The sequence below is a fragment of the Biomphalaria glabrata genome, chromosome 11, assembly GCF_947242115.1.
Source record: "Biomphalaria glabrata chromosome 11, xgBioGlab47.1, whole genome shotgun sequence".
In the NCBI taxonomy this organism is placed as follows: domain Eukaryota; kingdom Metazoa; phylum Mollusca; class Gastropoda; family Planorbidae; genus Biomphalaria; species Biomphalaria glabrata.
The window spans coordinates 8,457,497-8,484,335 of record NC_074721.1 but is presented as its reverse complement, the minus strand read 5'-3'; the positions used below and the strand labels follow the sequence as shown (position 1 = coordinate 8,484,335).

Sequence of the window (26,839 nt, the reverse complement as noted above, 5' to 3'; positions counted from 1 at the left end):
TTATGTTTAAAACTAATAAAGGGAATGATGTAATAGTTTTTTATTTGTTTGGATTCTTTTTTTAGTGGAAGCCAATTCCACTTGTTTCCAAAACAACTGTTCTAACCTATGTGCAAGAGTACCACAGAAGAATTTCTTTGAGGAAAAATGCTATTGTCCAAAAGGTAGCATACTGAATGTAAATAAATGCACAGGTAACGTGTTCAAATATCTTTTTGTTTCTCTGTGAATTAGGGTACATTTCAGTCAGCAAAGTTTTTTTTTTTTTGATAGTGTATGCTTGTCTGTTTATATAATGGAAAATCAATTTGATGGAACTCTGTATGTAAAAAAAATTTACTTTTTTTTTAGCTTGCTCAAACTTCACCTATGGCGAAGAATGTCAACTGACTTGTGACTGTATACAGGAAAATACTGCTCAGTGTGATGCAAGAACTGGAACCTGTATATGTCTTCCTGGTTGGACATCAGAGAATTGTTCTGTTGATATCAATGAATGTGCATATTCCTATTATTGTGGTTCATTTTCTACATGCATTAACACTCTTGGTAGCTATACTTGTCAATGCATATCCGGCTATGAATTTGGTCCATCTGGATACTGTCAAAGAAAAAGTATGTTTGATTTTTTTTTTGTATCTGACATTGTGCTCTTTTTAATTTGCCTCTTTTCAGTAAGCGTAAAGATTTATATCTTAAATTGTTTAATTTGCTTGAATATGGTGTCTTCTTGTGACAGTAATTATAGTAACTTTTCTTTTTGTGTGTGTTTGTACATTTCAGATTGCAGCACCATTCTAACCGACTCTTCTGGTGTTATTTATAGCCCCAATTATCCTTCAAGTTATAATGATTTGGACTACTGTTCTTGGTTAATACTAGCAAATGAAAGTAGCCAGATTTCACTAAAGTAAATATAGTTTTCATAAAATGAAAATCACCTATCCTATTTTCTTAGAATAATCTATACCTACTTTATTGAATAGGGCTAAGTTTCTAGTTTCTGTAAATTTTATTATTAGATTTAGTATGCTGAAGACTGAATGCTGCTGTGATTATGTGAGCGTTTATGATGGAAACAGTACGTTTGCCACACAACTTGGAAGGTTCTGCACTTTGCCCAATGATAACTTAACTTCAACAGAAAATTCTCTTCTGATCACATTTTCAACAGATGGTAGTGTCACATCATCAGGTTTCTTTGCTTCTTATGAAATATTGAAGAGTAAGTATATTTTTAAAATGCAATAGAATTTTGTTTTTGAGGTCTTACCACAAACTGGTTTAATAGCTCCTGTTCTTAATTTATGGACTAAGCTATAGTAATCTTAAGAATTTGTCTATTTTACTGATTTTTAACTAGTGATATGCTTAAACAAAACTTATGAAATCCTCACTTAGTATGAAGTAGAACAAAAAAGTCTTTCGACAATGAAGGAAAATATATTTGTTTCAATGCTAGAAAGTGGAATTAGAAATGGCATTAAAGAAAAACAACAAACAACTATTTCAAGATCTTCATGTTTGACATTTTTATCTGACCATTTACTTTTCTTTTTAAAAGAAAAATTCTTACATTTTATCATGGCTTTTTATTAACTATTGTTATACATATCTTAATCTATATACATTCTTAGTTATTTGTCTGTCTACTATTGGCACTGTTTGAAAGATATATCAAATAATAAATGTTTTTATCTCTGTGTCTTTTAATATCTTAACCACTTTTTGTTTAATTGTTATGTGTTTGTAATTCTGTTTTACTGTTTTCTGTAGTGTTATTGATTAGTGTTAGTGTGTAATGCATGAAGCTCATAACTATGAGCTATAGCGTTGTAAGAAGAGCATCCAATTCTCATTTAACATGCATGAATTTGAAAATCTTTTCAGAATGTCCACCATTCACCTACTCAATGGACTGCTCTATTCCATGTGACTGTGTCCAAAACAACAGTGTTTCATGTAGTAAATTTACTGGTGAATGTTTCTGTGAAAAAGGATGGACATCAAGTGACTGTTCTGAGGACATCAATGAATGCCTGGATAATCGCTGCCCTGATTATTCTCAATGTATCAATTTAAATGGAAGTTATGAGTGTCAGTGCTATGCAGGACTAGAAATGAGTGTTTACGGTACTTGTCAAGGTATGTGTTCCACCAAGCATGGTGAAAGCCCTTTCTCTATTGTAGTATTTAAACATCCTTAAAGGGAATATGGAACGGCTAGTGTATATAGTGTACAAATTGTCTGTAAAGAAGAAAGTGTTGTGAATGGAACAAAATGGATTTGATAAACCCATTGAATTATAGTTTCTGTATTTTTCTGCAATGAATGTTTCAAAGAGCAGTAAAAAAAAAAGATGTCAGAATGAAATTATGTTTAAAACTAATAAAGGGAATGATGTAATAGTTTTTTATTTGTTTGGATTCTTTTTTTAGTGGAAGCCAATTCCACTTGTTTCCAAAACAACTGTTCTAACCTATGTGCAAGAGTACCACAGAAGAATTTCTTTGAGGAAAAATGCTATTGTCCAAAAGGTAGCATACTGAATGTAAATAAATGCACAGGTAACGTGTTCAAATATCTTTTTGTTTCTCTGTGAATTAGGGTACATTTCAGTCAGCAAAGTTTTTTTTTTTTTGATAGTGTATGCTTGTCTGTTTATATAATGGAAAATCAATTTGATGGAACTCTGTATGTAAAAAAAATTTACTTTTTTTTTAGCTTGCTCAAACTTCACCTATGGCGAAGAATGTCAACTGACTTGTGACTGTATACAGGAAAATACTGCTCAGTGTGATGCAAGAACTGGAACCTGTATATGTCTTCCTGGTTGGACATCAGAGAATTGTTCTGTTGATATCAATGAATGTGCATATTCCTATTATTGTGGTTCATTTTCTACATGCATTAACACTCTTGGTAGCTATACTTGTCAATGCATATCCGGCTATGAATTTGGTCCATCTGGATACTGTCAAAGAAAAAGTATGTTTGATTTTTTTTTTGTATCTGACATTGTGCTCTTTTTAATTTGCCTCTTTTCAGTAAGCGTAAAGATTTATATCTTAAATTGTTTAATTTGCTTGAATATGGTGTCTTCTTGTGACAGTAATTATAGTAACTTTTCTTTTTGTGTGTGTTTGTACATTTCAGATTGCAGCACCATTCTAACCGACTCTTCTGGTGTTATTTATAGCCCCAATTATCCTTCAAGTTATAATGATTTGGACTACTGTTCTTGGTTAATACTAGCAAATGAAAGTAGCCAGATTTCACTAAAGTAAATATAGTTTTCATAAAATGAAAATCACCTATCCTATTTTCTTAGAATAATCTATACCTACTTTATTGAATAGGGCTAAGTTTCTAGTTTCTGTAAATTTTATTATTAGATTTAGTATGCTGAAGACTGAATGCTGCTGTGATTATGTGAGCGTTTATGATGGAAACAGTACGTTTGCCACACAACTTGGAAGGTTCTGCACTTTGCCCAATGATAACTTAACTTCAACAGAAAATTCTCTTCTGATCACATTTTCAACAGATGGTAGTGTCACATCATCAGGTTTCTTTGCTTCTTATGAAATATTGAAGAGTAAGTATATTTTTAAAATGCAATAGAATTTTGTTTTTGAGGTCTTACCACAAACTGGTTTAATAGCTCCTGTTCTTAATTTATGGACTAAGCTATAGTAATCTTAAGAATTTGTCTATTTTACTGATTTTTAACTAGTGATATGCTTAAACAAAACTTATGAAATCCTCACTTAGTATGAAGTAGAACAAAAAAGTCTTTCGACAATGAAGGAAAATATATTTGTTTCAATGCTAGAAAGTGGAATTAGAAATGGCATTAAAGAAAAACAACAAACAACTATTTCAAGATCTTCATGTTTGACATTTTTATCTGACCATTTACTTTTCTTTTTAAAAGAAAAATTCTTACATTTTATCATGGCTTTTTATTAACTATTGTTATACATATCTTAATCTATATACATTCTTAGTTATTTGTCTGTCTACTATTGGCACTGTTTGAAAGATATATCAAATAATAAATGTTTTTATCTCTGTGTCTTTTAATATCTTAACCACTTTTTGTTTAATTGTTATGTGTTTGTAATTCTGTTTTACTGTTTTCTGTAGTGTTATTGATTAGTGTTAGTGTGTAATGCATGAAGCTCATAACTATGAGCTATAGCGTTGTAAGAAGAGCATCCAATTCTCATTTAACATGCATGAATTTGAAAATCTTTTCAGAATGTCCACCATTCACCTACTCAATGGACTGCTCTATTCCATGTGACTGTGTCCAAAACAACAGTGTTTCATGTAGTAAATTTACTGGTGAATGTTTCTGTGAAAAAGGATGGACATCAAGTGACTGTTCTGAGGACATCAATGAATGCCTGGATAATCGCTGCCCTGATTATTCTCAATGTATCAATTTAAATGGAAGTTATGAGTGTCAGTGCTATGCAGGACTAGAAATGAGTGTTTACGGTACTTGTCAAGGTATGTGTTCCACCAAGCATGGTGAAAGCCCTTTCTCTATTGTAGTATTTAAACATCCTTAAAGGGAATATGGAACGGCTAGTGTATATAGTGTACAAATTGTCGGTAAAGAAGAAAGTGTTGTGAATGGAACAAAATGGATTTGATAAACCCATTGAATTATAGTTTCTGTATTTTTCTGCAATGAATGTTTCAAAGAGCAGTAAAAAAAAAAGATGTCAGAATGAAATTATGTTTAAAACTAATAAAGGGAATGATGTAATAGTTTTTTATTTGTTTGGATTCTTTTTTTAGTGGAAGCCAATTCCACTTGTTTCCAAAACAACTGTTCTAACCTATGTGCAAGAGTACCACAGAAGAATTTCTTTGAGGAAAAATGCTATTGTCCAAAAGGTAGCATACTGAATGTAAATAAATGCACAGGTAACGTGTTCAAATATCTTTTTGTTTCTCTGTGAATTAGGGTACATTTCAGTCAGCAAAGTTTTTTTTTTTTTTGATAGTGTATGCTTGTCTGTTTATATAATGGAAAATCAATTTGATGGAACTCTGTATGTAAAAAAAATTTACTTTTTTTTTAGCTTGCTCAAACTTCACCTATGGCGAAGAATGTCAACTGACTTGTGACTGTATACAGGAAAATACTGCTCAGTGTGATGCAAGAACTGGAACCTGTATATGTCTTCCTGGTTGGACATCAGAGAATTGTTCTGTTGATATCAATGAATGTGCATATTCCTATTATTGTGGTTCATTTTCTACATGCATTAACACTCTTGGTAGCTATACTTGTCAATGCATATCCGGCTATGAATTTGGTCCATCTGGATACTGTCAAAGAAAAAGTATGTTTGATTTTTTTTTTGTATCTGACATTGTGCTCTTTTTAATTTGCCTCTTTTCAGTAAGCGTAAAGATTTATATCTTAAATTGTTTAATTTGCTTGAATATGGTGTCTTCTTGTGACAGTAATTATAGTAACTTTTCTTTTTGTGTGTGTTTGTACATTTCAGATTGCAGCGCCATTCTAACCGACTCTTCTGGTGTTATTTATAGCCCCAATTATCCTTCAAGTTATAATGATTTGGACTACTGTTCTTGGTTAATACTAGCAAATGAAAGTAGCCAGATTTCACTAAAGTAAATATAGTTTTCATAAAATGAAAATCACCTATCCTATTTTCTTAGAATAATCTATACCTACTTTATTGAATAGGGCTAAGTTTCTAGTTTCTGTAAATTTTATTATTAGATTTAGTATGCTGAAGACTGAATGCTGCTGTGATTATGTGAGCGTTTATGATGGAAACAGTACGTTTGCCACACAACTTGGAAGGTTCTGCACTTTGCCCAATGATAACTTAACTTCAACAGAAAATTCTCTTCTGATCACATTTTCAACAGATGGTAGTGTCACATCATCAGGTTTCTTTGCTTCTTATGAAATATTGAAGAGTAAGTATATTTTTAAAATGCAATAGAATTTTGTTTTTGAGGTCTTACCACAAACTGGTTTAATAGCTCCTGTTCTTAATTTATGGACTAAGCTATAGTAATCTTAAGAATTTGTCTATTTTACTGATTTTTAACTAGTGATATGCTTAAACAAAACTTATGAAATCCTCACTTAGTATGAAGTAGAACAAAAAAGTCTTTCGACAATGAAGGAAAATATATTTGTTTCAATGCTAGAAAGTGGAATTAGAAATGGCATTAAAGAAAAACAACAAACAACTATTTCAAGATCTTCATGTTTGACATTTTTATCTGACCATTTACTTTTCTTTTTAAAAGAAAAATTCTTACATTTTATCATGGCTTTTTATTAACTATTGTTATACATATCTTAATCTATATACATTCTTAGTTATTTGTCTGTCTACTATTGGCACTGTTTGAAAGATATATCAAATAATAAATGTTTTTATCTCTGTGTCTTTTAATATCTTAACCACTTTTTGTTTAATTGTTATGTGTTTGTAATTCTGTTTTACTGTTTTCTGTAGTGTTATTGATTAGTGTTAGTGTGTAATGCATGAAGCTCATAACTATGAGCTATAGCGTTGTAAGAAGAGCATCCAATTCTCATTTAACATGCATGAATTTGAAAATCTTTTCAGAATGTCCACCATTCACCTACTCAATGGACTGCTCTATTCCATGTGACTGTGTCCAAAACAACAGTGTTTCATGTAGTAAATTTACTGGTGAATGTTTCTGTGAAAAAGGATGGACATCAAGTGACTGTTCTGAGGACATCAATGAATGCCTGGATAATCGCTGCCCTGATTATTCTCAATGTATCAATTTAAATGGAAGTTATGAGTGTCAGTGCTATGCAGGACTAGAAATGAGTGTTTACGGTACTTGTCAAGGTATGTGTTCCACCAAGCATGGTGAAAGCCCTTTCTCTATTGTAGTATTTAAACATCCTTAAAGGGAATATGGAACGGCTAGTGTATATAGTGTACAAATTGTCTGTAAAGAAGAAAGTGTTGTGAATGGAACAAAATGGATTTGATAAACCCATTGAATTATAGTTTCTGTATTTTTCTGCAATGAATGTTTCAAAGAGCAGTAAAAAAAAAAGATGTCAGAATGAAATTATGTTTAAAACTAATAAAGGGAATGATGTAATAGTTTTTTATTTGTTTGGATTCTTTTTTTAGTGGAAGCCAATTCCACTTGTTTCCAAAACAACTGTTCTAACCTATGTGCAAGAGTACCACAGAAGAATTTCTTTGAGGAAAAATGCTATTGTCCAAAAGGTAGCATACTGAATGTAAATAAATGCACAGGTAACGTGTTCAAATATCTTTTTGTTTCTCTGTGAATTAGGGTACATTTCAGTCAGCAAAGTTTTTTTTTTTTTTGATAGTGTATGCTTGTCTGTTTATATAATGGAAAATCAATTTGATGGAACTCTGTATGTAAAAAAAATTTACTTTTTTTTTAGCTTGCTCAAACTTCACCTATGGCGAAGAATGTCAACTGACTTGTGACTGTATACAGGAAAATACTGCTCAGTGTGATGCAAGAACTGGAACCTGTATATGTCTTCCTGGTTGGACATCAGAGAATTGTTCTGTTGATATCAATGAATGTGCATATTCCTATTATTGTGGTTCATTTTCTACATGCATTAACACTCTTGGTAGCTATACTTGTCAATGCATATCCGGCTATGAATTTGGTCCATCTGGATACTGTCAAAGAAAAAGTATGTTTGATTTTTTTTTTGTATCTGACATTGTGCTCTTTTTAATTTGCCTCTTTTCAGTAAGCGTAAAGATTTATATCTTAAATTGTTTAATTTGCTTGAATATGGTGTCTTCTTGTGACAGTAATTATAGTAACTTTTCTTTTTGTGTGTGTTTGTACATTTCAGATTGCAGCACCATTCTAACCGACTCTTCTGGTGTTATTTATAGCCCCAATTATCCTTCAAGTTATAATGATTTGGACTACTGTTCTTGGTTAATACTAGCAAATGAAAGTAGCCAGATTTCACTAAAGTAAATATAGTTTTCATAAAATGAAAATCACCTATCCTATTTTCTTAGAATAATCTATACCTACTTTATTGAATAGGGCTAAGTTTCTAGTTTCTGTAAATTTTATTATTAGATTTAGTATGCTGAAGACTGAATGCTGCTGTGATTATGTGAGCGTTTATGATGGAAACAGTACGTTTGCCACACAACTTGGAAGGTTCTGCACTTTGCCCAATGATAACTTAACTTCAACAGAAAATTCTCTTCTGATCACATTTTCAACAGATGGTAGTGTCACATCATCAGGTTTCTTTGCTTCTTATGAAATATTGAAGAGTAAGTATATTTTTAAAATGCAATAGAATTTTGTTTTTGAGGTCTTACCACAAACTGGTTTAATAGCTCCTGTTCTTAATTTATGGACTAAGCTATAGTAATCTTAAGAATTTGTCTATTTTACTGATTTTTAACTAGTGATATGCTTAAACAAAACTTATGAAATCCTCACTTAGTATGAAGTAGAACAAAAAAGTCTTTCGACAATGAAGGAAAATATATTTGTTTCAATGCTAGAAAGTGGAATTAGAAATGGCATTAAAGAAAAACAACAAACAACTATTTCAAGATCTTCATGTTTGACATTTTTATCTGACCATTTACTTTTCTTTTTAAAAGAAAAATTCTTACATTTTATCATGGCTTTTTATTAACTATTGTTATACATATCTTAATCTATATACATTCTTAGTTATTTGTCTGTCTACTATTGGCACTGTTTGAAAGATATATCAAATAATAAATGTTTTTATCTCTGTGTCTTTTAATATCTTAACCACTTTTTGTTTAATTGTTATGTGTTTGTAATTCTGTTTTACTGTTTTCTGTAGTGTTATTGATTAGTGTTAGTGTGTAATGCATGAAGCTCATAACTATGAGCTATAGCGTTGTAAGAAGAGCATCCAATTCTCATTTAACATGCATGAATTTGAAAATCTTTTCAGAATGTCCACCATTCACCTACTCAATGGACTGCTCTATTCCATGTGACTGTGTCCAAAACAACAGTGTTTCATGTAGTAAATTTACTGGTGAATGTTTCTGTGAAAAAGGATGGACATCAAGTGACTGTTCTGAGGACATCAATGAATGCCTGGATAATCGCTGCCCTGATTATTCTCAATGTATCAATTTAAATGGAAGTTATGAGTGTCAGTGCTATGCAGGACTAGAAATGAGTGTTTACGGTACTTGTCAAGGTATGTGTTCCACCAAGCATGGTGAAAGCCCTTTCTCTATTGTAGTATTTAAACATCCTTAAAGGGAATATGGAACGGCTAGTGTATATAGTGTACAAATTGTCGGTAAAGAAGAAAGTGTTGTGAATGGAACAAAATGGATTTGATAAACCCATTGAATTATAGTTTCTGTATTTTTCTGCAATGAATGTTTCAAAGAGCAGTAAAAAAAAAAGATGTCAGAATGAAATTATGTTTAAAACTAATAAAGGGAATGATGTAATAGTTTTTTATTTGTTTGGATTCTTTTTTTAGTGGAAGCCAATTCCACTTGTTTCCAAAACAACTGTTCTAACCTATGTGCAAGAGTACCACAGAAGAATTTCTTTGAGGAAAAATGCTATTGTCCAAAAGGTAGCATACTGAATGTAAATAAATGCACAGGTAACGTGTTCAAATATCTTTTTGTTTCTCTGTGAATTAGGGTACATTTCAGTCAGCAAAGTTTTTTTTTTTTTTTGATAGTGTATGCATGTCTGTTTATATAATGGAAAATCAATTTGATGGAACTCTGTATGTAAAAAAAATTTACTTTTTTTTTAGCTTGCTCAAACTTCACCTATGGCGAAGAATGTCAACTGACTTGTGACTGTATACAGGAAAATACTGCTCAGTGTGATGCAAGAACTGGAACCTGTATATGTCTTCCTGGTTGGACATCAGAGAATTGTTCTGTTGATATCAATGAATGTGCATATTCCTATTATTGTGGTTCATTTTCTACATGCATTAACACTCTTGGTAGCTATACTTGTCAATGCATATCCGGCTATGAATTTGGTCCATCTGGATACTGTCAAAGAAAAAGTATGTTTGATTTTTTTTTTGTATCTGACATTGTGCTCTTTTTAATTTGCCTCTTTTCAGTAAGCGTAAAGATTTATATCTTAAATTGTTTAATTTGCTTGAATATGGTGTCTTCTTGTGACAGTAATTATAGTAACTTTTCTTTTTGTGTGTGTTTGTACATTTCAGATTGCAGCACCATTCTAACCGACTCTTCTGGTGTTATTTATAGCCCCAATTATCCTTCAAGTTATAATGATTTGGACTACTGTTCTTGGTTAATACTAGCAAATGAAAGTAGCCAGATTTCACTAAAGTAAATATAGTTTTCATAAAATGAAAATCACCTATCCTATTTTCTTAGAATAATCTATACCTACTTTATTGAATAGGGCTAAGTTTCTAGTTTCTGTAAATTTTATTATTAGATTTAGTATGCTGAAGACTGAATGCTGCTGTGATTATGTGAGCGTTTATGATGGAAACAGTACGTTTGCCACACAACTTGGAAGGTTCTGCACTTTGCCCAATGATAACTTAACTTCAACAGAAAATTCTCTTCTGATCACATTTTCAACAGATGGTAGTGTCACATCATCAGGTTTCTTTGCTTCTTATGAAATATTGAAGAGTAAGTATATTTTTAAAATGCAATAGAATTTTGTTTTTGAGGTCTTACCACAAACTGGTTTAATAGCTCCTGTTCTTAATTTATGGACTAAGCTATAGTAATCTTAAGAATTTGTCTATTTTACTGATTTTTAACTAGTGATATGCTTAAACAAAACTTATGAAATCCTCACTTAGTATGAAGTAGAACAAAAAAGTCTTTCGACAATGAAGGAAAATATATTTGTTTCAATGCTAGAAAGTGGAATTAGAAATGGCATTAAAGAAAAACAACAAACAACTATTTCAAGATCTTCATGTTTGACATTTTTATCTGACCATTTACTTTTCTTTTTAAAAGAAAAATTCTTACATTTTATCATGGCTTTTTATTAACTATTGTTATACATATCTTAATCTATATACATTCTTAGTTATTTGTCTGTCTACTATTGGCACTGTTTGAAAGATATATCAAATAATAAATGTTTTTATCTCTGTGTCTTTTAATATCTTAACCACTTTTTGTTTAATTGTTATGTGTTTGTAATTCTGTTTTACTGTTTTCTGTAGTGTTATTGATTAGTGTTAGTGTGTAATGCATGAAGCTCATAACTATGAGCTATAGCGTTGTAAGAAGAGCATCCAATTCTCATTTAACATGCATGAATTTGAAAATCTTTTCAGAATGTCCACCATTCACCTACTCAATGGACTGCTCTATTCCATGTGACTGTGTCCAAAACAACAGTGTTTCATGTAGTAAATTTACTGGTGAATGTTTCTGTGAAAAAGGATGGACATCAAGTGACTGTTCTGAGGACATCAATGAATGCCTGGATAATCGCTGCCCTGATTATTCTCAATGTATCAATTTAAATGGAAGTTATGAGTGTCAGTGCTATGCAGGACTAGAAATGAGTGTTTACGGTACTTGTCAAGGTATGTGTTCCACCAAGCATGGTGAAAGCCCTTTCTCTATTGTAGTATTTAAACATCCTTAAAGGGAATATGGAACGGCTAGCGTATATAGTGTACAAATTGTCTGTAAAGAAGAAAGTGTTGTGAATGGAACAAAATGGATTTGATAAACCCATTGAATTATAGTTTCTGTATTTTTCTGCAATGAATGTTTCAAAGAGCAGTAAAAAAAAAAGATGTCAGAATGAAATTATGTTTAAAACTAATAAAGGGAATGATGTAATAGTTTTTTATTTGTTTGGATTCTTTTTTTAGTGGAAGCCAATTCCACTTGTTTCCAAAACAACTGTTCTAACCTATGTGCAAGAGTACCACAGAAGAATTTCTTTGAGGAAAAATGCTATTGTCCAAAAGGTAGCATACTGAATGTAAATAAATGCACAGGTAACGTGTTCAAATATCTTTTTGTTTCTCTGTGAATTAGGGTACATTTCAGTCAGCAAAGTTTTTTTTTTTTTTGATAGTGTATGCTTGTCTGTTTATATAATGGAAAATCAATTTGATGGAACTCTGTATGTAAAAAAAATTTACTTTTTTTTTAGCTTGCTCAAACTTCACCTATGGCGAAGAATGTCAACTGACTTGTGACTGTATACAGGAAAATACTGCTCAGTGTGATGCAAGAACTGGAACCTGTATATGTCTTCCTGGTTGGACATCAGAGAATTGTTCTGTTGATATCAATGAATGTGCATATTCCTATTATTGTGGTTCATTTTCTACATGCATTAACACTCTTGGTAGCTATACTTGTCAATGCATATCCGGCTATGAATTTGGTCCATCTGGATACTGTCAAAGAAAAAGTATGTTTGATTTTTTTTTTGTATCTGACATTGTGCTCTTTTTAATTTGCCTCTTTTCAGTAAGCGTAAAGATTTATATCTTAAATTGTTTAATTTGCTTGAATATGGTGTCTTCTTGTGACAGTAATTATAGTAACTTTTCTTTTTGTGTGTGTTTGTACATTTCAGATTGCAGCACCATTCTAACCGACTCTTCTGGTGTTATTTATAGCCCCAATTATCCTTCAAGTTATAATGATTTGGACTACTGTTCTTGGTTAATACTAGCAAATGAAAGTAGCCAGATTTCACTAAAGTAAATATAGTTTTCATAAAATGAAAATCACCTATCCTATTTTCTTAGAATAATCTATACCTACTTTATTGAATAGGGCTAAGTTTCTAGTTTCTGTAAATTTTATTATTAGATTTAGTATGCTGAAGACTGAATGCTGCTGTGATTATGTGAGCGTTTATGATGGAAACAGTACGTTTGCCACACAACTTGGAAGGTTCTGCACTTTGCCCAATGATAACTTAACTTCAACAGAAAATTCTCTTCTGATCACATTTTCAACAGATGGTAGTGTCACATCATCAGGTTTCTTTGCTTCTTATGAAATATTGAAGAGTAAGTATATTTTTAAAATGCAATAGAATTTTGTTTTTGAAGTCTTACCACAAACTGGTTTAATAGCTCCTGTTCTTAATTTATGGACTAAGCTATAGTAATCTTAAGAATTTGTCTATTTTACTGATTTTTAACTAGTGATATGCTTAAACAAAACTTATGAAAGCCTCACTTAGTATGAAGTAGAACAAAAAAGTCTTTCGACAATGAAGGAAAATATATTTGTTTCAATGCTAGAAAGTGGAATTAGAAATGGCATTAAAGAAAAACAACAAACAACTATTTCAAGATCTTCATGTTTGACATTTTTATCTGACCATTTACTTTTCTTTTTAAAAGAAAAATTCTTACATTTTATCATGGCTTTTTATTAACTATTGTTATACATATCTTAATCTATATACATTCTTAGTTATTTGTCTGTCTACTATTGGCACTGTTTGAAAGATATATCAAATAATAAATGTTTTTATCTCTGTGTCTTTTAATATCTTAACCACTTTTTGTTTAATTGTTATGTGTTTGTAATTCTGTTTTACTGTTTTCTGTAGTGTTATTGATTAGTGTTAGTGTGTAATGCATGAAGCTCATAACTATGAGCTATAGCGTTGTAAGAAGAGCATCCAATTCTCATTTAACATGCATGAATTTGAAAATCTTTTCAGAATGTCCACCATTCACCTACTCAATGGACTGCTCTATTCCATGTGACTGTGTCCAAAACAACAGTGTTTCATGTAGTAAATTTACTGGTGAATGTTTCTGTGAAAAAGGATGGACATCAAGTGACTGTTCTGAGGACATCAATGAATGCCTGGATAATCGCTGCCCTGATTATTCTCAATGTATCAATTTAAATGGAAGTTATGAGTGTCAGTGCTATGCAGGACTAGAAATGAGTGTTTACGGTACTTGTCAAGGTATGTGTTCCACCAAGCATGGTGAAAGCCCTTTCTCTATTGTAGTATTTAAACATCCTTAAAGGGAATATGGAACGGCTAGCGTATATAGTGTACAAATTGTCTGTAAAGAAGAAAGTGTTGTGAATGGAACAAAATGGATTTGATAAACCCATTGAATTATAGTTTCTGTATTTTTCTGCAATGAATGTTTCAAAGAGCAGTAAAAAAAAAAGATGTCAGAATGAAATTATGTTTAAAACTAATAAAGGGAATGATGTAATAGTTTTTTATTTGTTTGGATTCTTTTTTTAGTGGAAGCCAATTCCACTTGTTTCCAAAACAACTGTTCTAACCTATGTGCAAGAGTACCACAGAAGAATTTCTTTGAGGAAAAATGCTATTGTCCAAAAGGTAGCATACTGAATGTAAATAAATGCACAGGTAACGTGTTCAAATATCTTTTTGTTTCTCTGTGAATTAGGGTACATTTCAGTCAGCAAAGTTTTTTTTTTTTTTGATAGTGTATGCTTGTCTGTTTATATAATGGAAAATCAATTTGATGGAACTCTGTATGTAAAAAAAATTTACTTTTTTTTTAGCTTGCTCAAACTTCACCTATGGCGAAGAATGTCAACTGACTTGTGACTGTATACAGGAAAATACTGCTCAGTGTGATGCAAGAACTGGAACCTGTATATGTCTTCCTGGTTGGACATCAGAGAATTGTTCTGTTGATATCAATGAATGTGCATATTCCTATTATTGTGGTTCATTTTCTACATGCATTAACACTCTTGGTAGCTATACTTGTCAATGCATATCCGGCTATGAATTTGGTCCATCTGGATACTGTCAAAGAAAAAGTATGTTTGATTTTTTTTTTGTATCTGACATTGTGCTCTTTTTAATTTGCCTCTTTTCAGTAAGCGTAAAGATTTATATCTTAAATTGTTTAATTTGCTTGAATATGGTGTCTTCTTGTGACAGTAATTATAGTAACTTTTCTTTTTGTGTGTGTTTGTACATTTCAGATTGCAGCACCATTCTAACCGACTCTTCTGGTGTTATTTATAGCCCCAATTATCCTTCAAGTTATAATGATTTGGACTACTGTTCTTGGTTAATACTAGCAAATGAAAGTAGCCAGATTTCACTAAAGTAAATATAGTTTTCATAAAATGAAAATCACCTATCCTATTTTCTTAGAATAATCTATACCTACTTTATTGAATAGGGCTAAGTTTCTAGTTTCTGTAAATTTTATTATTAGATTTAGTATGCTGAAGACTGAATGCTGCTGTGATTATGTGAGCGTTTATGATGGAAACAGTACGTTTGCCACACAACTTGGAAGGTTCTGCACTTTGCCCAATGATAACTTAACTTCAACAGAAAATTCTCTTCTGATCACATTTTCAACAGATGGTAGTGTCACATCATCAGGTTTCTTTGCTTCTTATGAAATATTGAAGAGTAAGTATATTTTTAAAATGCAATAGAATTTTGTTTTTGAGGTCTTACCACAAACTGGTTTAATAGCTCCTGTTCTTAATTTATGGACTAAGCTATAGTAATCTTAAGAATTTGTCTATTTTACTGATTTTTAACTAGTGATATGCTTAAACAAAACTTATGAAAGCCTCACTTAGTATGAAGTAGAACAAAAAAGTCTTTGGACAATGAAGGAAAATATATTTGTTTCAATGCTAGAAAGTGGAATTAGAAATGGCATTAAAGAAAAACAACAAACAACTATTTCAAGATCTTCATGTTTGACATTTTTATCTGACCATTTACTTTTCTTTTTAAAAGAAAAATTCTTACATTTTATCATGGCTTTTTATTAACTATTGTTATACATATCTTAATCTATATACATTCTTAGTTATTTGTCTGTCTACTATTGGCACTGTTTGAAAGATATATCAAATAATAAATGTTTTTATCTCTGTGTCTTTTAATATCTTAACCACTTTTTGTTTAATTGTTATGTGTTTGTAATTCTGTTTTACTGTTTTCTGTAGTGTTATTGATTAGTGTTAGTGTGTAATGCATGAAGCTCATAACTATGAGCTATAGCGTTGTAAGAAGAGCATCCAATTCTCATTTAACATGCATGAATTTGAAAATCTTTTCAGAATGTCCACCATTCACCTACTCAATGGACTGCTCTATTCCATGTGACTGTGTCCAAAACAACAGTGTTTCATGTAGTAAATTTACTGGTGAATGTTTCTGTGAAAAAGGATGGACATCAAGTGACTGTTCTGAGGACATCAATGAATGCCTGGATAATCGCTGCCCTGATTATTCTCAATGTATCAATTTAAATGGAAGTTATGAGTGTCAGTGCTATGCAGGACTAGAAATGAGTGTTTACGGTACTTGTCAAGGTATGTGTTCCACCAAGCATGGTGAAAGCCCTTTCTCTATTGTAGTATTTAAACATCCTTAAAGGGAATATGGAACGGCTAGCGTATATAGTGTACAAATTGTCTGTAAAGAAGAAAGTGTTGTGAATGGAACAAAATGGATTTGATAAACCCATTGAATTATAGTTTCTGTATTTTTCTGCAATGAATGTTTCAAAGAGCAGTAAAAAAAAAAGATGTCAGAATGAAATTATGTTTAAAACTAATAAAGGGAATGATGTAATAGTTTTTTATTTGTTTGGATTCTTTTTTTAGTGGAAGCCAATTCCACTTGTTTCCAAAACAACTGTTCTAACCTATGTGCAAGAGTACCACAGAAGAATTTCTTTGAGGAAAAATGCTATTGTCCAAAAGGTAGCATACTGAATGTAAATAAATGCACAGGTAACGTGTTCAAATATCTTTTTGTTTCTCTGTGAATTAGGGTACATTTCAGTCAGCAAAGTTTTTTTTTTTTTTGATAGTGTATGCTTGTCTGTTTATATAATGGAAAATCAATTTGATGGAACTCTGTATGTAAAAAAAATTTACTTTTTTTTTAGCTTGCTCAAACTTCACCTATGGCGAAGAATGTCAACTGACTTGTGACTGTATACAGGAAAATACTGCTCAGTGTGATGCAAGAACTGGAACCTGTATATGTCTTCCTGGTTGGACATCAGAGAATTGTTCTGTTGATATCAATGAATGTGCATATTCCTATTATTGTGGTTCATTTTCTACATGCATTAACACTCTTGGTAGCTATACTTGTCAATGCATATCCGGCTATGAATTTGGTCCATCTGGATACTGTCAAAGAAAAAGTATGTTTGATTTTTTTTTTGTATCTGACATTGTGCTCTTTTTAATTTGCCTCTTTTCAGTAAGCGTAAAGATTTATATCTTAAATTGTTTAATTTGCTTGAATATGGTGTCTTCTTGTGACAGTAATTATAGTAACTTTTCTTTTTGTGTGTGTTTGTACATTTCAGATTGCAGCACCATTCTAACCGACTCTTCTGGTGTTATTTATAGCCCCAATTATCCTTCAAGTTATAATGATTTGGACTACTGTTCTTGGTTAATACTAGCAAATGAAAGTAGCCAGATTTCACTAAAGTAAATATAGTTTTCATAAAATGAAAATCACCTATCCTATTTTCTTAGAATAATCTATACCTACTTTATTGAATAGGGCTAAGTTTCTAGTTTCTGTAAATTTTATTATTAGATTTAGTATGCTGAAGACTGAATGCTGCTGTGATTATGTGAGCGTTTATGATGGAAACAGTACGTTTGCCACACAACTTGGAAGGTTCTGCACTTTGCCCAATGATAACTTAACTTCAACAGAAAATTCTCTTCTGATCACATTTTCAACAGATGGTAGTGTCACATCATCAGGTTTCTTTGCTTCTTATGAAATATTGAAGAGTAAGTATATTTTTAAAATGCAATAGAATTTTGTTTTTGAGGTCTTACCACAAACTGGTTTAATAGCTCCTGTTCTTAATTTATGGACTAAGCTATAGTAATCTTAAGAATTTGTCTATTTTACTGATTTTTAACTAGTGATATGCTTAAACAAAACTTATGAAAGCCTCACTTAGTATGAAGTAGAACAAAAAAGTCTTTGGACAATGAAGGAAAATATATTTGTTTCAATGCTAGAAAGTGGAATTAGAAATGGCATTAAAGAAAAACAACAAACAACTATTTCAAGATCTTCATGTTTGACATTTTTATCTGACCATTTACTTTTCTTTTTAAAAGAAAAATTCTTACATTTTATCATGGCTTTTTATTAACTATTGTTATACATATCTTAATCTATATACATTCTTAGTTATTTGTCTGTCTACTATTGGCACTGTTTGAAAGATATATCAAATAATAAATGTTTTTATCTCTGTGTCTTTTAATATCTTAACCACTTTTTGTTTAATTGTTATGTGTTTGTAATTCTGTTTTACTGTTTTCTGTAGTGTTATTGATTAGTGTTAGTGTGTAATGCATGAAGCTCATAACTATGAGCTATAGCGTTGTAAGAAGAGCATCCAATTCTCATTTAACATGCATGAATTTGAAAATCTTTTCAGAATGTCCACCATTCACCTACTCAATGGACTGCTCTATTCCATGTGACTGTGTCCAAAACAACAGTGTTTCATGTAGTAAATTTACTGGTGAATGTTTCTGTGAAAAAGGATGGACATCAAGTGACTGTTCTGAGGACATCAATGAATGCCTGGATAATCGCTGCCCTGATTATTCTCAATGTATCAATTTAAATGGAAGTTATGAGTGTCAGTGCTATGCAGGACTAGAAATGAGTGTTTACGGTACTTGTCAAGGTATGTGTTCCACCAAGCATGGTGAAAGCCCTTTCTCTATTGTAGTATTTAAACATCCTTAAAGGGAATATGGAACGGCTAGCGTATATAGTGTACAAATTGTCTGTAAAGAAGAAAGTGTTGTGAATGGAACAAAATGGATTTGATAAACCCATTGAATTATAGTTTCTGTATTTTTCTGCAATGAATGTTTCAAAGAGCAGTAAAAAAAAAAGATGTCAGAATGAAATTATGTTTAAAACTAATAAAGGGAATGATGTAATAGTTTTTTATTTGTTTGGATTCTTTTTTTAGTGGAAGCCAATTCCACTTGTTTCCAAAACAACTGTTCTAACCTATGTGCAAGAGTACCACAGAAGAATTTCTTTGAGGAAAAATGCTATTGTCCAAAAGGTAGCATACTGAATGTAAATAAATGCACAGGTAACGTGTTCAAATATCTTTTTGTTTCTCTGTGAATTAGGGTACATTTCAGTCAGCAAAGTTTTTTTTTTTTTTGATAGTGTATGCTTGTCTGTTTATATAATGGAAAATCAATTTGATGGAACTCTGTATGTAAAAAAAATTTACTTTTTTTTTAGCTTGCTCAAACTTCACCTATGGCGAAGAATGTCAACTGACTTGTGACTGTATACAGGAAAATACTGCTCAGTGTGATGCAAGAACTGGAACCTGTATATGTCTTCCTGGTTGGACATCAGAGAATTGTTCTGTTGATATCAATGAATGTGCATATTCCTATTATTGTGGTTCATTTTCTACATGCATTAACACTCTTGGTAGCTATACTTGTCAATGCATATCCGGCTATGAATTTGGTCCATCTGGATACTGTCAAAGAAAAAGTATGTTTGATTTTTTTTTTGTATCTGACATTGTGCTCTTTTTAATTTGCCTCTTTTCAGTAAGCGTAAAGATTTATATCTTAAATTGTTTAATTTGCTTGAATATGGTGTCTTCTTGTGACAGTAATTATAGTAACTTTTCTTTTTGTGTGTGTTTGTACATTTCAGATTGCAGCACCATTCTAACCGACTCTTCTGGTGTTATTTATAGCCCCAATTATCCTTCAAGTTATAATGATTTGGACTACTGTTCTTGGTTAATACTAGCAAATGAAAGTAGCCAGATTTCACTAAAGTAAATATAGTTTTCATAAAATGAAAATCACCTATCCTATTTTCTTAGAATAATCTATACCTACTTTATTGAATAGGGCTAAGTTTCTAGTTTCTGTAAATTTTATTATTAGATTTAGTATGCTGAAGACTGAATGCTGCTGTGATTATGTGAGCGTTTATGATGGAAACAGTACGTTTGCCACACAACTTGGAAGGTTCTGCACTTTGCCCAATGATAACTTAACTTCAACAGAAAATTCTCTTCTGATCACATTTTCAACAGATGGTAGTGTCACATCATCAGGTTTCTTTGCTTCTTATGAAATATTGAAGAGTAAGTATATTTTTAAAATGCAATAGAATTTTGTTTTTGAGGTCTTACCACAAACTGGTTTAATAGCTCCTGTTCTTAATTTATGGACTAAGCTATAGTAATCTTAAGAATTTGTCTATTTTACTGATTTTTAACTAGTGATATGCTTAAACAAAACTTATGAAAGCCTCACTTAGTATGAAGTAGAACAAAAAAGTCTTTGGACAATGAAGGAAAATATATTTGTTTCAATGCTAGAAAGTGGAATTAGAAATGGCATTAAAGAAAAACAACAAACAACTATTTCAAGATCTTCATGTTTGACATTTTTATCTGACCATTTACTTTTCTTTTTAAAAGAAAAATTCTTACATTTTATCATGGCTTTTTATTAACTATTGTTATACATATCTTAATCTATATACATTCTTAGTTATTTGTCTGTCTACTATTGGCACTGTTTGAAAGATATATCAAATAATAAATGTTTTTATCTCTGTGTCTTTTAATATCTTAACCACTTTTTGTTTAATTGTTATGTGTTTGTAATTCTGTTTTACTGTTTTCTGTAGTGTTATTGATTAGTGTTAGTGTGTAATGCATGAAGCTCATAACTATGAGCTATAGCGTTGTAAGAAGAGCATCCAATTCTCATTTAACATGCATGAATTTGAAAATCTTTTCAGAATGTCCACCATTCACCTACTCAATGGACTGCTCTATTCCATGTGACTGTGTCCAAAACAACAGTGTTTCATGTAGTAAATTTACTGGTGAATGTTTCTGTGAAAAAGGATGGACATCAAGTGACTGTTCTGAGGACATCAATGAATGCCTGGATAATCGCTGCCCTGATTATTCTCAATGTATCAATTTAAATGGAAGTTATGAGTGTCAGTGCTATGCAGGACTAGAAATGAGTGTTTACGGTACTTGTCAAGGTATGTGTTCCACCAAGCATGGTGAAAGCCCTTTCTCTATTGTAGTATTTAAACATCCTTAAAGGGAATATGGAACGGCTAGTGTATATAGTGTACAAATTGTCTGTAAAGAAGAAAGTGTTGTGAATGGAACAAAATGGATTTGATAAACCCATTGAATTATAGTTTCTGTATTTTTCTGCAATGAATGTTTCAAAGAGCAGTAAAAAAAAAAGATGTCAGAATGAAATTATGTTTAAAACTAATAAAGGGAATGATGTAATAGTTTTTTATTTGTTTGGATTCTTTTTTTAGTGGAAGCCAATTCCACTTGTTTCCAAAACAACTGTTCTAACCTATGTGCAAGAGTACCACAGAAGAATTTCTTTGAGGAAAAATGCTATTGTCCAAAAGGTAGCATACTGAATGTAAATAAATGCACAGGTAACGTGTTCAAATATCTTTTTGTTTCTCTGTGAATTAGGGTACATTTCAGTCAGCAAAGTTTTTTTTTTTTTGATAGTGTATGCTTGTCTGTTTATATAATGGAAAATCAATTTGATGGAACTCTGTATGTAAAAAAAATTTACTTTTTTTTTAGCTTGCTCAAACTTCACCTATGGCGAAGAATGTCAACTGACTTGTGACTGTATACAGGAAAATACTGCTCAGTGTGATGCAAGAACTGGAACCTGTATATGTCTTCCTGGTTGGACATCAGAGAATTGTTCTGTTGATATCAATGAATGTGCATATTCCTATTATTGTGGTTCATTTTCTACATGCATTAACACTCTTGGTAGCTATACTTGTCAATGCATATCCGGCTATGAATTTGGTCCATCTGGATACTGTCAAAGAAAAAGTATGTTTGATTTTTTTTTTGTATCTGACATTGTGCTCTTTTTAATTTGCCTCTTTTCAGTAAGCGTAAAGATTTATATCTTAAATTGTTTAATTTGCTTGAATATGGTGTCTTCTTGTGACAGTAATTATAGTAACTTTTCTTTTTGTGTGTGTTTGTACATTTCAGATTGCAGCACCATTCTAACCGACTCTTCTGGTGTTATTTATAGCCCCAATTATCCTTCAAGTTATAATGATTTGGACTACTGTTCTTGGTTAATACTAGCAAATGAAAGTAGCCAGATTTCACTAAAGTAAATATAGTTTTCATAAAATGAAAATCACCTATCCTATTTTCTTAGAATAATCTATACCTACTTTATTGAATAGGGCTAAGTTTCTAGTTTCTGTAAATTTTATTATTAGATTTAGTATGCTGAAGACTGAATGCTGCTGTGATTATGTGAGCGTTTATGATGGAAACAGTACGTTTGCCACACAACTTGGAAGGTTCTGCACTTTGCCCAATGATAACTTAACTTCAACAGAAAATTCTCTTCTGATCACATTTTCAACAGATGGTAGTGTCACATCATCAGGTTTCTTTGCTTCTTATGAAATATTGAAGAGTAAGTATATTTTTAAAATGCAATAGAATTTTGTTTTTGAGGTCTTACCACAAACTGGTTTAATAGCTCCTGTTCTTAATTTATGGACTAAGCTATAGTAATCTTAAGAATTTGTCTATTTTACTGATTTTTAACTAGTGATATGCTTAAACAAAACTTATGAAATCCTCACTTAGTATGAAGTAGAACAAAAAAGTCTTTCGACAATGAAGGAAAATATATTTGTTTCAATGCTAGAAAGTGGAATTAGAAATGGCATTAAAGAAAAACAACAAACAACTATTTCAAGATCTTCATGTTTGACATTTTTATCTGACCATTTACTTTTCTTTTTAAAAGAAAAATTCTTACATTTTATCATGGCTTTTTATTAACTATTGTTATACATATCTTAATCTATATACATTCTTAGTTATTTGTCTGTCTACTATTGGCACTGTTTGAAAGATATATCAAATAATAAATGTTTTTATCTCTGTGTCTTTTAATATCTTAACCACTTTTTGTTTAATTGTTATGTGTTTGTAATTCTGTTTTACTGTTTTCTGTAGTGTTATTGATTAGTGTTAGTGTGTAATGCATGAAGCTCATAACTATGAGCTATAGCGTTGTAAGAAGAGCATCCAATTCTCATTTAACATGCATGAATTTGAAAATCTTTTCAGAATGTCCACCATTCACCTACTCAATGGACTGCTCTATTCCATGTGACTGTGTCCAAAACAACAGTGTTTCATGTAGTAAATTTACTGGTGAATGTTTCTGTGAAAAAGGATGGACATCAAGTGACTGTTCTGAGGACATCAATGAATGCCTGGATAATCGCTGCCCTGATTATTCTCAATGTATCAATTTAAATGGAAGTTATGAGTGTCAGTGCTATGCAGGACTAGAAATGAGTGTTTACGGTACTTGTCAAGGTATGTGTTCCACCAAGCATGGTGAAAGCCCTTTCTCTATTGTAGTATTTAAACATCCTTAAAGGGAATATGGAACGGCTAGTGTATATAGTGTACAAATTGTCTGTAAAGAAGAAAGTGTTGTGAATGGAACAAAATGGATTTGATAAACCCATTGAATTATAGTTTCTGTATTTTTCTGCAATGAATGTTTCAAAGAGCAGTAAAAAAAAAAGATGTCAGAATGAAATTATGTTTAAAACTAATAAAGGGAATGATGTAATAGTTTTTTATTTGTTTGGATTCTTTTTTTAGTGGAAGCCAATTCCACTTGTTTCCAAAACAACTGTTCTAACCTATGTGCAAGAGTACCACAGAAGAATTTCTTTGAGGAAAAATGCTATTGTCCAAAAGGTAGCATACTGAATGTAAATAAATGCACAGGTAACGTGTTCAAATATCTTTTTGTTTCTCTGTGAATTAGGGTACATTTCAGTCAGCAAAGTTTTTTTTTTTTTGATAGTGTATGCTTGTCTGTTTATATAATGGAAAATCAATTTGATGGAACTCTGTATGTAAAAAAAATTTACTTTTTTTTTAGCTTGCTCAAACTTCACCTATGGCGAAGAATGTCAACTGACTTGTGACTGTATACAGGAAAATACTGCTCAGTGTGATGCAAGAACTGGAACCTGTATATGTCTTCCTGGTTGGACATCAGAGAATTGTTCTGTTGATATCAATGAATGTGCATATTCCTATTATTGTGGTTCATTTTCTACATGCATTAACACTCTTGGTAGCTATACTTGTCAATGCATATCCGGCTATGAATTTGGTCCATCTGGATACTGTCAAAGAAAAAGTATGTTTGATTTTTTTTTTGTATCTGACATTGTGCTCTTTTTAATTTGCCTCTTTTCAGTAAGCGTAAAGATTTATATCTTAAATTGTTTAATTTGCTTGAATATGGTGTCTTCTTGTGACAGTAATTATAGTAACTTTTCTTTTTGTGTGTGTTTGTACATTTCAGATTGCAGCACCATTCTAACCGACTCTTCTGGTGTTATTTATAGCCCCAATTATCCTTCAAGTTATAATGATTTGGACTACTGTTCTTGGTTAATACTAGCAAATGAAAGTAGCCAGATTTCACTAAAGTAAATATAGTTTTCATAAAATGAAAATCACCTATCCTATTTTCTTAGAATAATCTATACCTACTTTATTGAATAGGGCTAAGTTTCTAGTTTCTGTAAATTTTATTATTAGATTTAGTATGCTGAAGACTGAATGCTGCTGTGATTATGTGAGCGTTTATGATGGAAACAGTACGTTTGCCACACAACTTGGAAGGTTCTGCACTTTGCCCAATGATAACTTAACTTCAACAGAAAATTCTCTTCTGATCACATTTTCAACAGATGGTAGTGTCACATCATCAGGTTTCTTTGCTTCTTATGAAATATTGAAGAGTAAGTATATTTTTAAAATGCAATAGAATTTTGTTTTTGAGGTCTTACCACAAACTGGTTTAATAGCTCCTGTTCTTAATTTATGGACTAAGCTATAGTAATCTTAAGAATTTGTCTATTTTACTGATTTTTAACTAGTGATATGCTTAAACAAAACTTATGAAATCCTCACTTAGTATGAAGTAGAACAAAAAAGTCTTTCGACAATGAAGGAAAATATATTTGTTTCAATGCTAGAAAGTGGAATTAGAAATGGCATTAAAGAAAAACAACAAACAACTATTTCAAGATCTTCATGTTTGACATTTTTATCTGACCATTTACTTTTCTTTTTAAAAGAAAAATTCTTACATTTTATCATGGCTTTTTATTAACTATTGTTATACATATCTTAATCTATATACATTCTTAGTTATTTGTCTGTCTACTATTGGCACTGTTTGAAAGATATATCAAATAATAAATGTTTTTATCTCTGTGTCTTTTAATATCTTAACCACTTTTTGTTTAATTGTTATGTGTTTGTAATTCTGTTTTACTGTTTTCTGTAGTGTTATTGATTAGTGTTAGTGTGTAATGCATGAAGCTCATAACTATGAGCTATAGCGTTGTAAGAAGAGCATCCAATTCTCATTTAACATGCATGAATTTGAAAATCTTTTCAGAATGTCCACCATTCACCTACTCAATGGACTGCTCTATTCCATGTGACTGTGTCCAAAACAACAGTGTTTCATGTAGTAAATTTACTGGTGAATGTTTCTGTGAAAAAGGATGGACATCAAGTGACTGTTCTGAGGACATCAATGAATGCCTGGATAATCGCTGCCCTGATTATTCTCAATGTATCAATTTAAATGGAAGTTATAAGTGTCAGTGCTATGCAGGACTAGAAATGAGTGTTTACGGTACTTGTCAAGGTATGTGTTCCACCAAGCATGGTGAAAGCCCTTTCTCTATTGTAGTATTTAAACATCCTTAAAGGGAATATGGAACGGCTAGTGTATATAGTGTACAAATTGTCTGTAAAGAAGAAAGTGTTGTGAATGGAACAAAATGGATTTGATAAACCCATTGAATTATAGTTTCTGTATTTTTCTGCAATGAATGTTTCAAAGAGCAGTAAAAAAAAAAGATGTCAGAATGAAATTATGTTTAAAACTAATAAAGGGAATGATGTAATAGTTTTTTATTTGTTTGGATTCTTTTTTTAGTGGAAGCCAATTCCACTTGTTTCCAAAACAACTGTTCTAACCTATGTGCAAGAGTACCACAGAAGAATTTCTTTGAGGAAAAATGCTATTGTCCAAAAGGTAGCATACTGAATGTAAATAAATGCACAGGTAACGTGTTCAAATATCTTTTTGTTTCTCTGTGAATTAGGGTACATTTCAGTCAGCAAAGTTTTTTTTTTTTTTGATAGTGTATGCTTGTCTGTTTATATAATGGAAAATCAATTTGATGGAACTCTGTATGTAAAAAAAATTTACTTTTTTTTTAGCTTGCTCAAACTTCACCTATGGCGAAGAATGTCAACTGACTTGTGACTGTATACAGGAAAATACTGCTCAGTGTGATGCAAGAACTGGAACCTGTATATGTCTTCCTGGTTGGACATCAGAGAATTGTTCTGTTGATATCAATGAATGTGCATATTCCTATTATTGTGGTTCATTTTCTACATGCATTAACACTCTTGGTAGCTATACTTGTCAATGCATATCCGGCTATGAATTTGGTCCATCTGGATACTGTCAAAGAAAAAGTATGTTTGATTTTTTTTTTGTATCTGACATTGTGCTCTTTTTAATTTGCCTCTTTTCAGTAAGCGTAAAGATTTATATCTTAAATTGTTTAATTTGCTTG

At 31.4% G+C, this 26,839-nt stretch overlaps 1 protein-coding gene across 2 annotated transcripts in view; it reads left to right on the top strand.

The window, feature by feature from the left end:
• LOC106054754 (uncharacterized) overlaps positions 1-26,839 on the top strand; it is a 154,057-nt gene that overhangs the window by 49,637 nt on the left and 77,581 nt on the right. For both annotated transcript variants that reach the window (XM_056003656.1, XM_056003658.1), the window contains exons 34-90: positions 66-194; positions 352-615; positions 784-910; positions 1,023-1,225; positions 1,891-2,145; positions 2,440-2,568; positions 2,726-2,989; positions 3,158-3,284; positions 3,397-3,599; positions 4,265-4,519; positions 4,814-4,942; positions 5,101-5,364; positions 5,533-5,659; positions 5,772-5,974; positions 6,640-6,894; positions 7,189-7,317; positions 7,476-7,739; positions 7,908-8,034; positions 8,147-8,349; positions 9,015-9,269; positions 9,564-9,692; positions 9,852-10,115; positions 10,284-10,410; positions 10,523-10,725; positions 11,391-11,645; positions 11,940-12,068; positions 12,227-12,490; positions 12,659-12,785; positions 12,898-13,100; positions 13,766-14,020; positions 14,315-14,443; positions 14,602-14,865; positions 15,034-15,160; positions 15,273-15,475; positions 16,141-16,395; positions 16,690-16,818; positions 16,977-17,240; positions 17,409-17,535; positions 17,648-17,850; positions 18,516-18,770; positions 19,065-19,193; positions 19,352-19,615; positions 19,784-19,910; positions 20,023-20,225; positions 20,891-21,145; positions 21,440-21,568; positions 21,726-21,989; positions 22,158-22,284; positions 22,397-22,599; positions 23,265-23,519; positions 23,814-23,942; positions 24,100-24,363; positions 24,532-24,658; positions 24,771-24,973; positions 25,639-25,893; positions 26,188-26,316; positions 26,475-26,738. In XM_056003656.1, the coding sequence (XP_055859631.1) occupies positions 66-194; positions 352-615; positions 784-910; positions 1,023-1,225; positions 1,891-2,145; positions 2,440-2,568; positions 2,726-2,989; positions 3,158-3,284; positions 3,397-3,599; positions 4,265-4,519; positions 4,814-4,942; positions 5,101-5,364; positions 5,533-5,659; positions 5,772-5,974; positions 6,640-6,894; positions 7,189-7,317; positions 7,476-7,739; positions 7,908-8,034; positions 8,147-8,349; positions 9,015-9,269; positions 9,564-9,692; positions 9,852-10,115; positions 10,284-10,410; positions 10,523-10,725; positions 11,391-11,645; positions 11,940-12,068; positions 12,227-12,490; positions 12,659-12,785; positions 12,898-13,100; positions 13,766-14,020; positions 14,315-14,443; positions 14,602-14,865; positions 15,034-15,160; positions 15,273-15,475; positions 16,141-16,395; positions 16,690-16,818; positions 16,977-17,240; positions 17,409-17,535; positions 17,648-17,850; positions 18,516-18,770; positions 19,065-19,193; positions 19,352-19,615; positions 19,784-19,910; positions 20,023-20,225; positions 20,891-21,145; positions 21,440-21,568; positions 21,726-21,989; positions 22,158-22,284; positions 22,397-22,599; positions 23,265-23,519; positions 23,814-23,942; positions 24,100-24,363; positions 24,532-24,658; positions 24,771-24,973; positions 25,639-25,893; positions 26,188-26,316; positions 26,475-26,738 (11,151 nt within the window). The remainder of the gene's footprint in view (positions 1-65; positions 195-351; positions 616-783; positions 911-1,022; positions 1,226-1,890; positions 2,146-2,439; positions 2,569-2,725; positions 2,990-3,157; positions 3,285-3,396; positions 3,600-4,264; positions 4,520-4,813; positions 4,943-5,100; positions 5,365-5,532; positions 5,660-5,771; positions 5,975-6,639; positions 6,895-7,188; positions 7,318-7,475; positions 7,740-7,907; positions 8,035-8,146; positions 8,350-9,014; positions 9,270-9,563; positions 9,693-9,851; positions 10,116-10,283; positions 10,411-10,522; positions 10,726-11,390; positions 11,646-11,939; positions 12,069-12,226; positions 12,491-12,658; positions 12,786-12,897; positions 13,101-13,765; positions 14,021-14,314; positions 14,444-14,601; positions 14,866-15,033; positions 15,161-15,272; positions 15,476-16,140; positions 16,396-16,689; positions 16,819-16,976; positions 17,241-17,408; positions 17,536-17,647; positions 17,851-18,515; positions 18,771-19,064; positions 19,194-19,351; positions 19,616-19,783; positions 19,911-20,022; positions 20,226-20,890; positions 21,146-21,439; positions 21,569-21,725; positions 21,990-22,157; positions 22,285-22,396; positions 22,600-23,264; positions 23,520-23,813; positions 23,943-24,099; positions 24,364-24,531; positions 24,659-24,770; positions 24,974-25,638; positions 25,894-26,187; positions 26,317-26,474; positions 26,739-26,839) is intronic.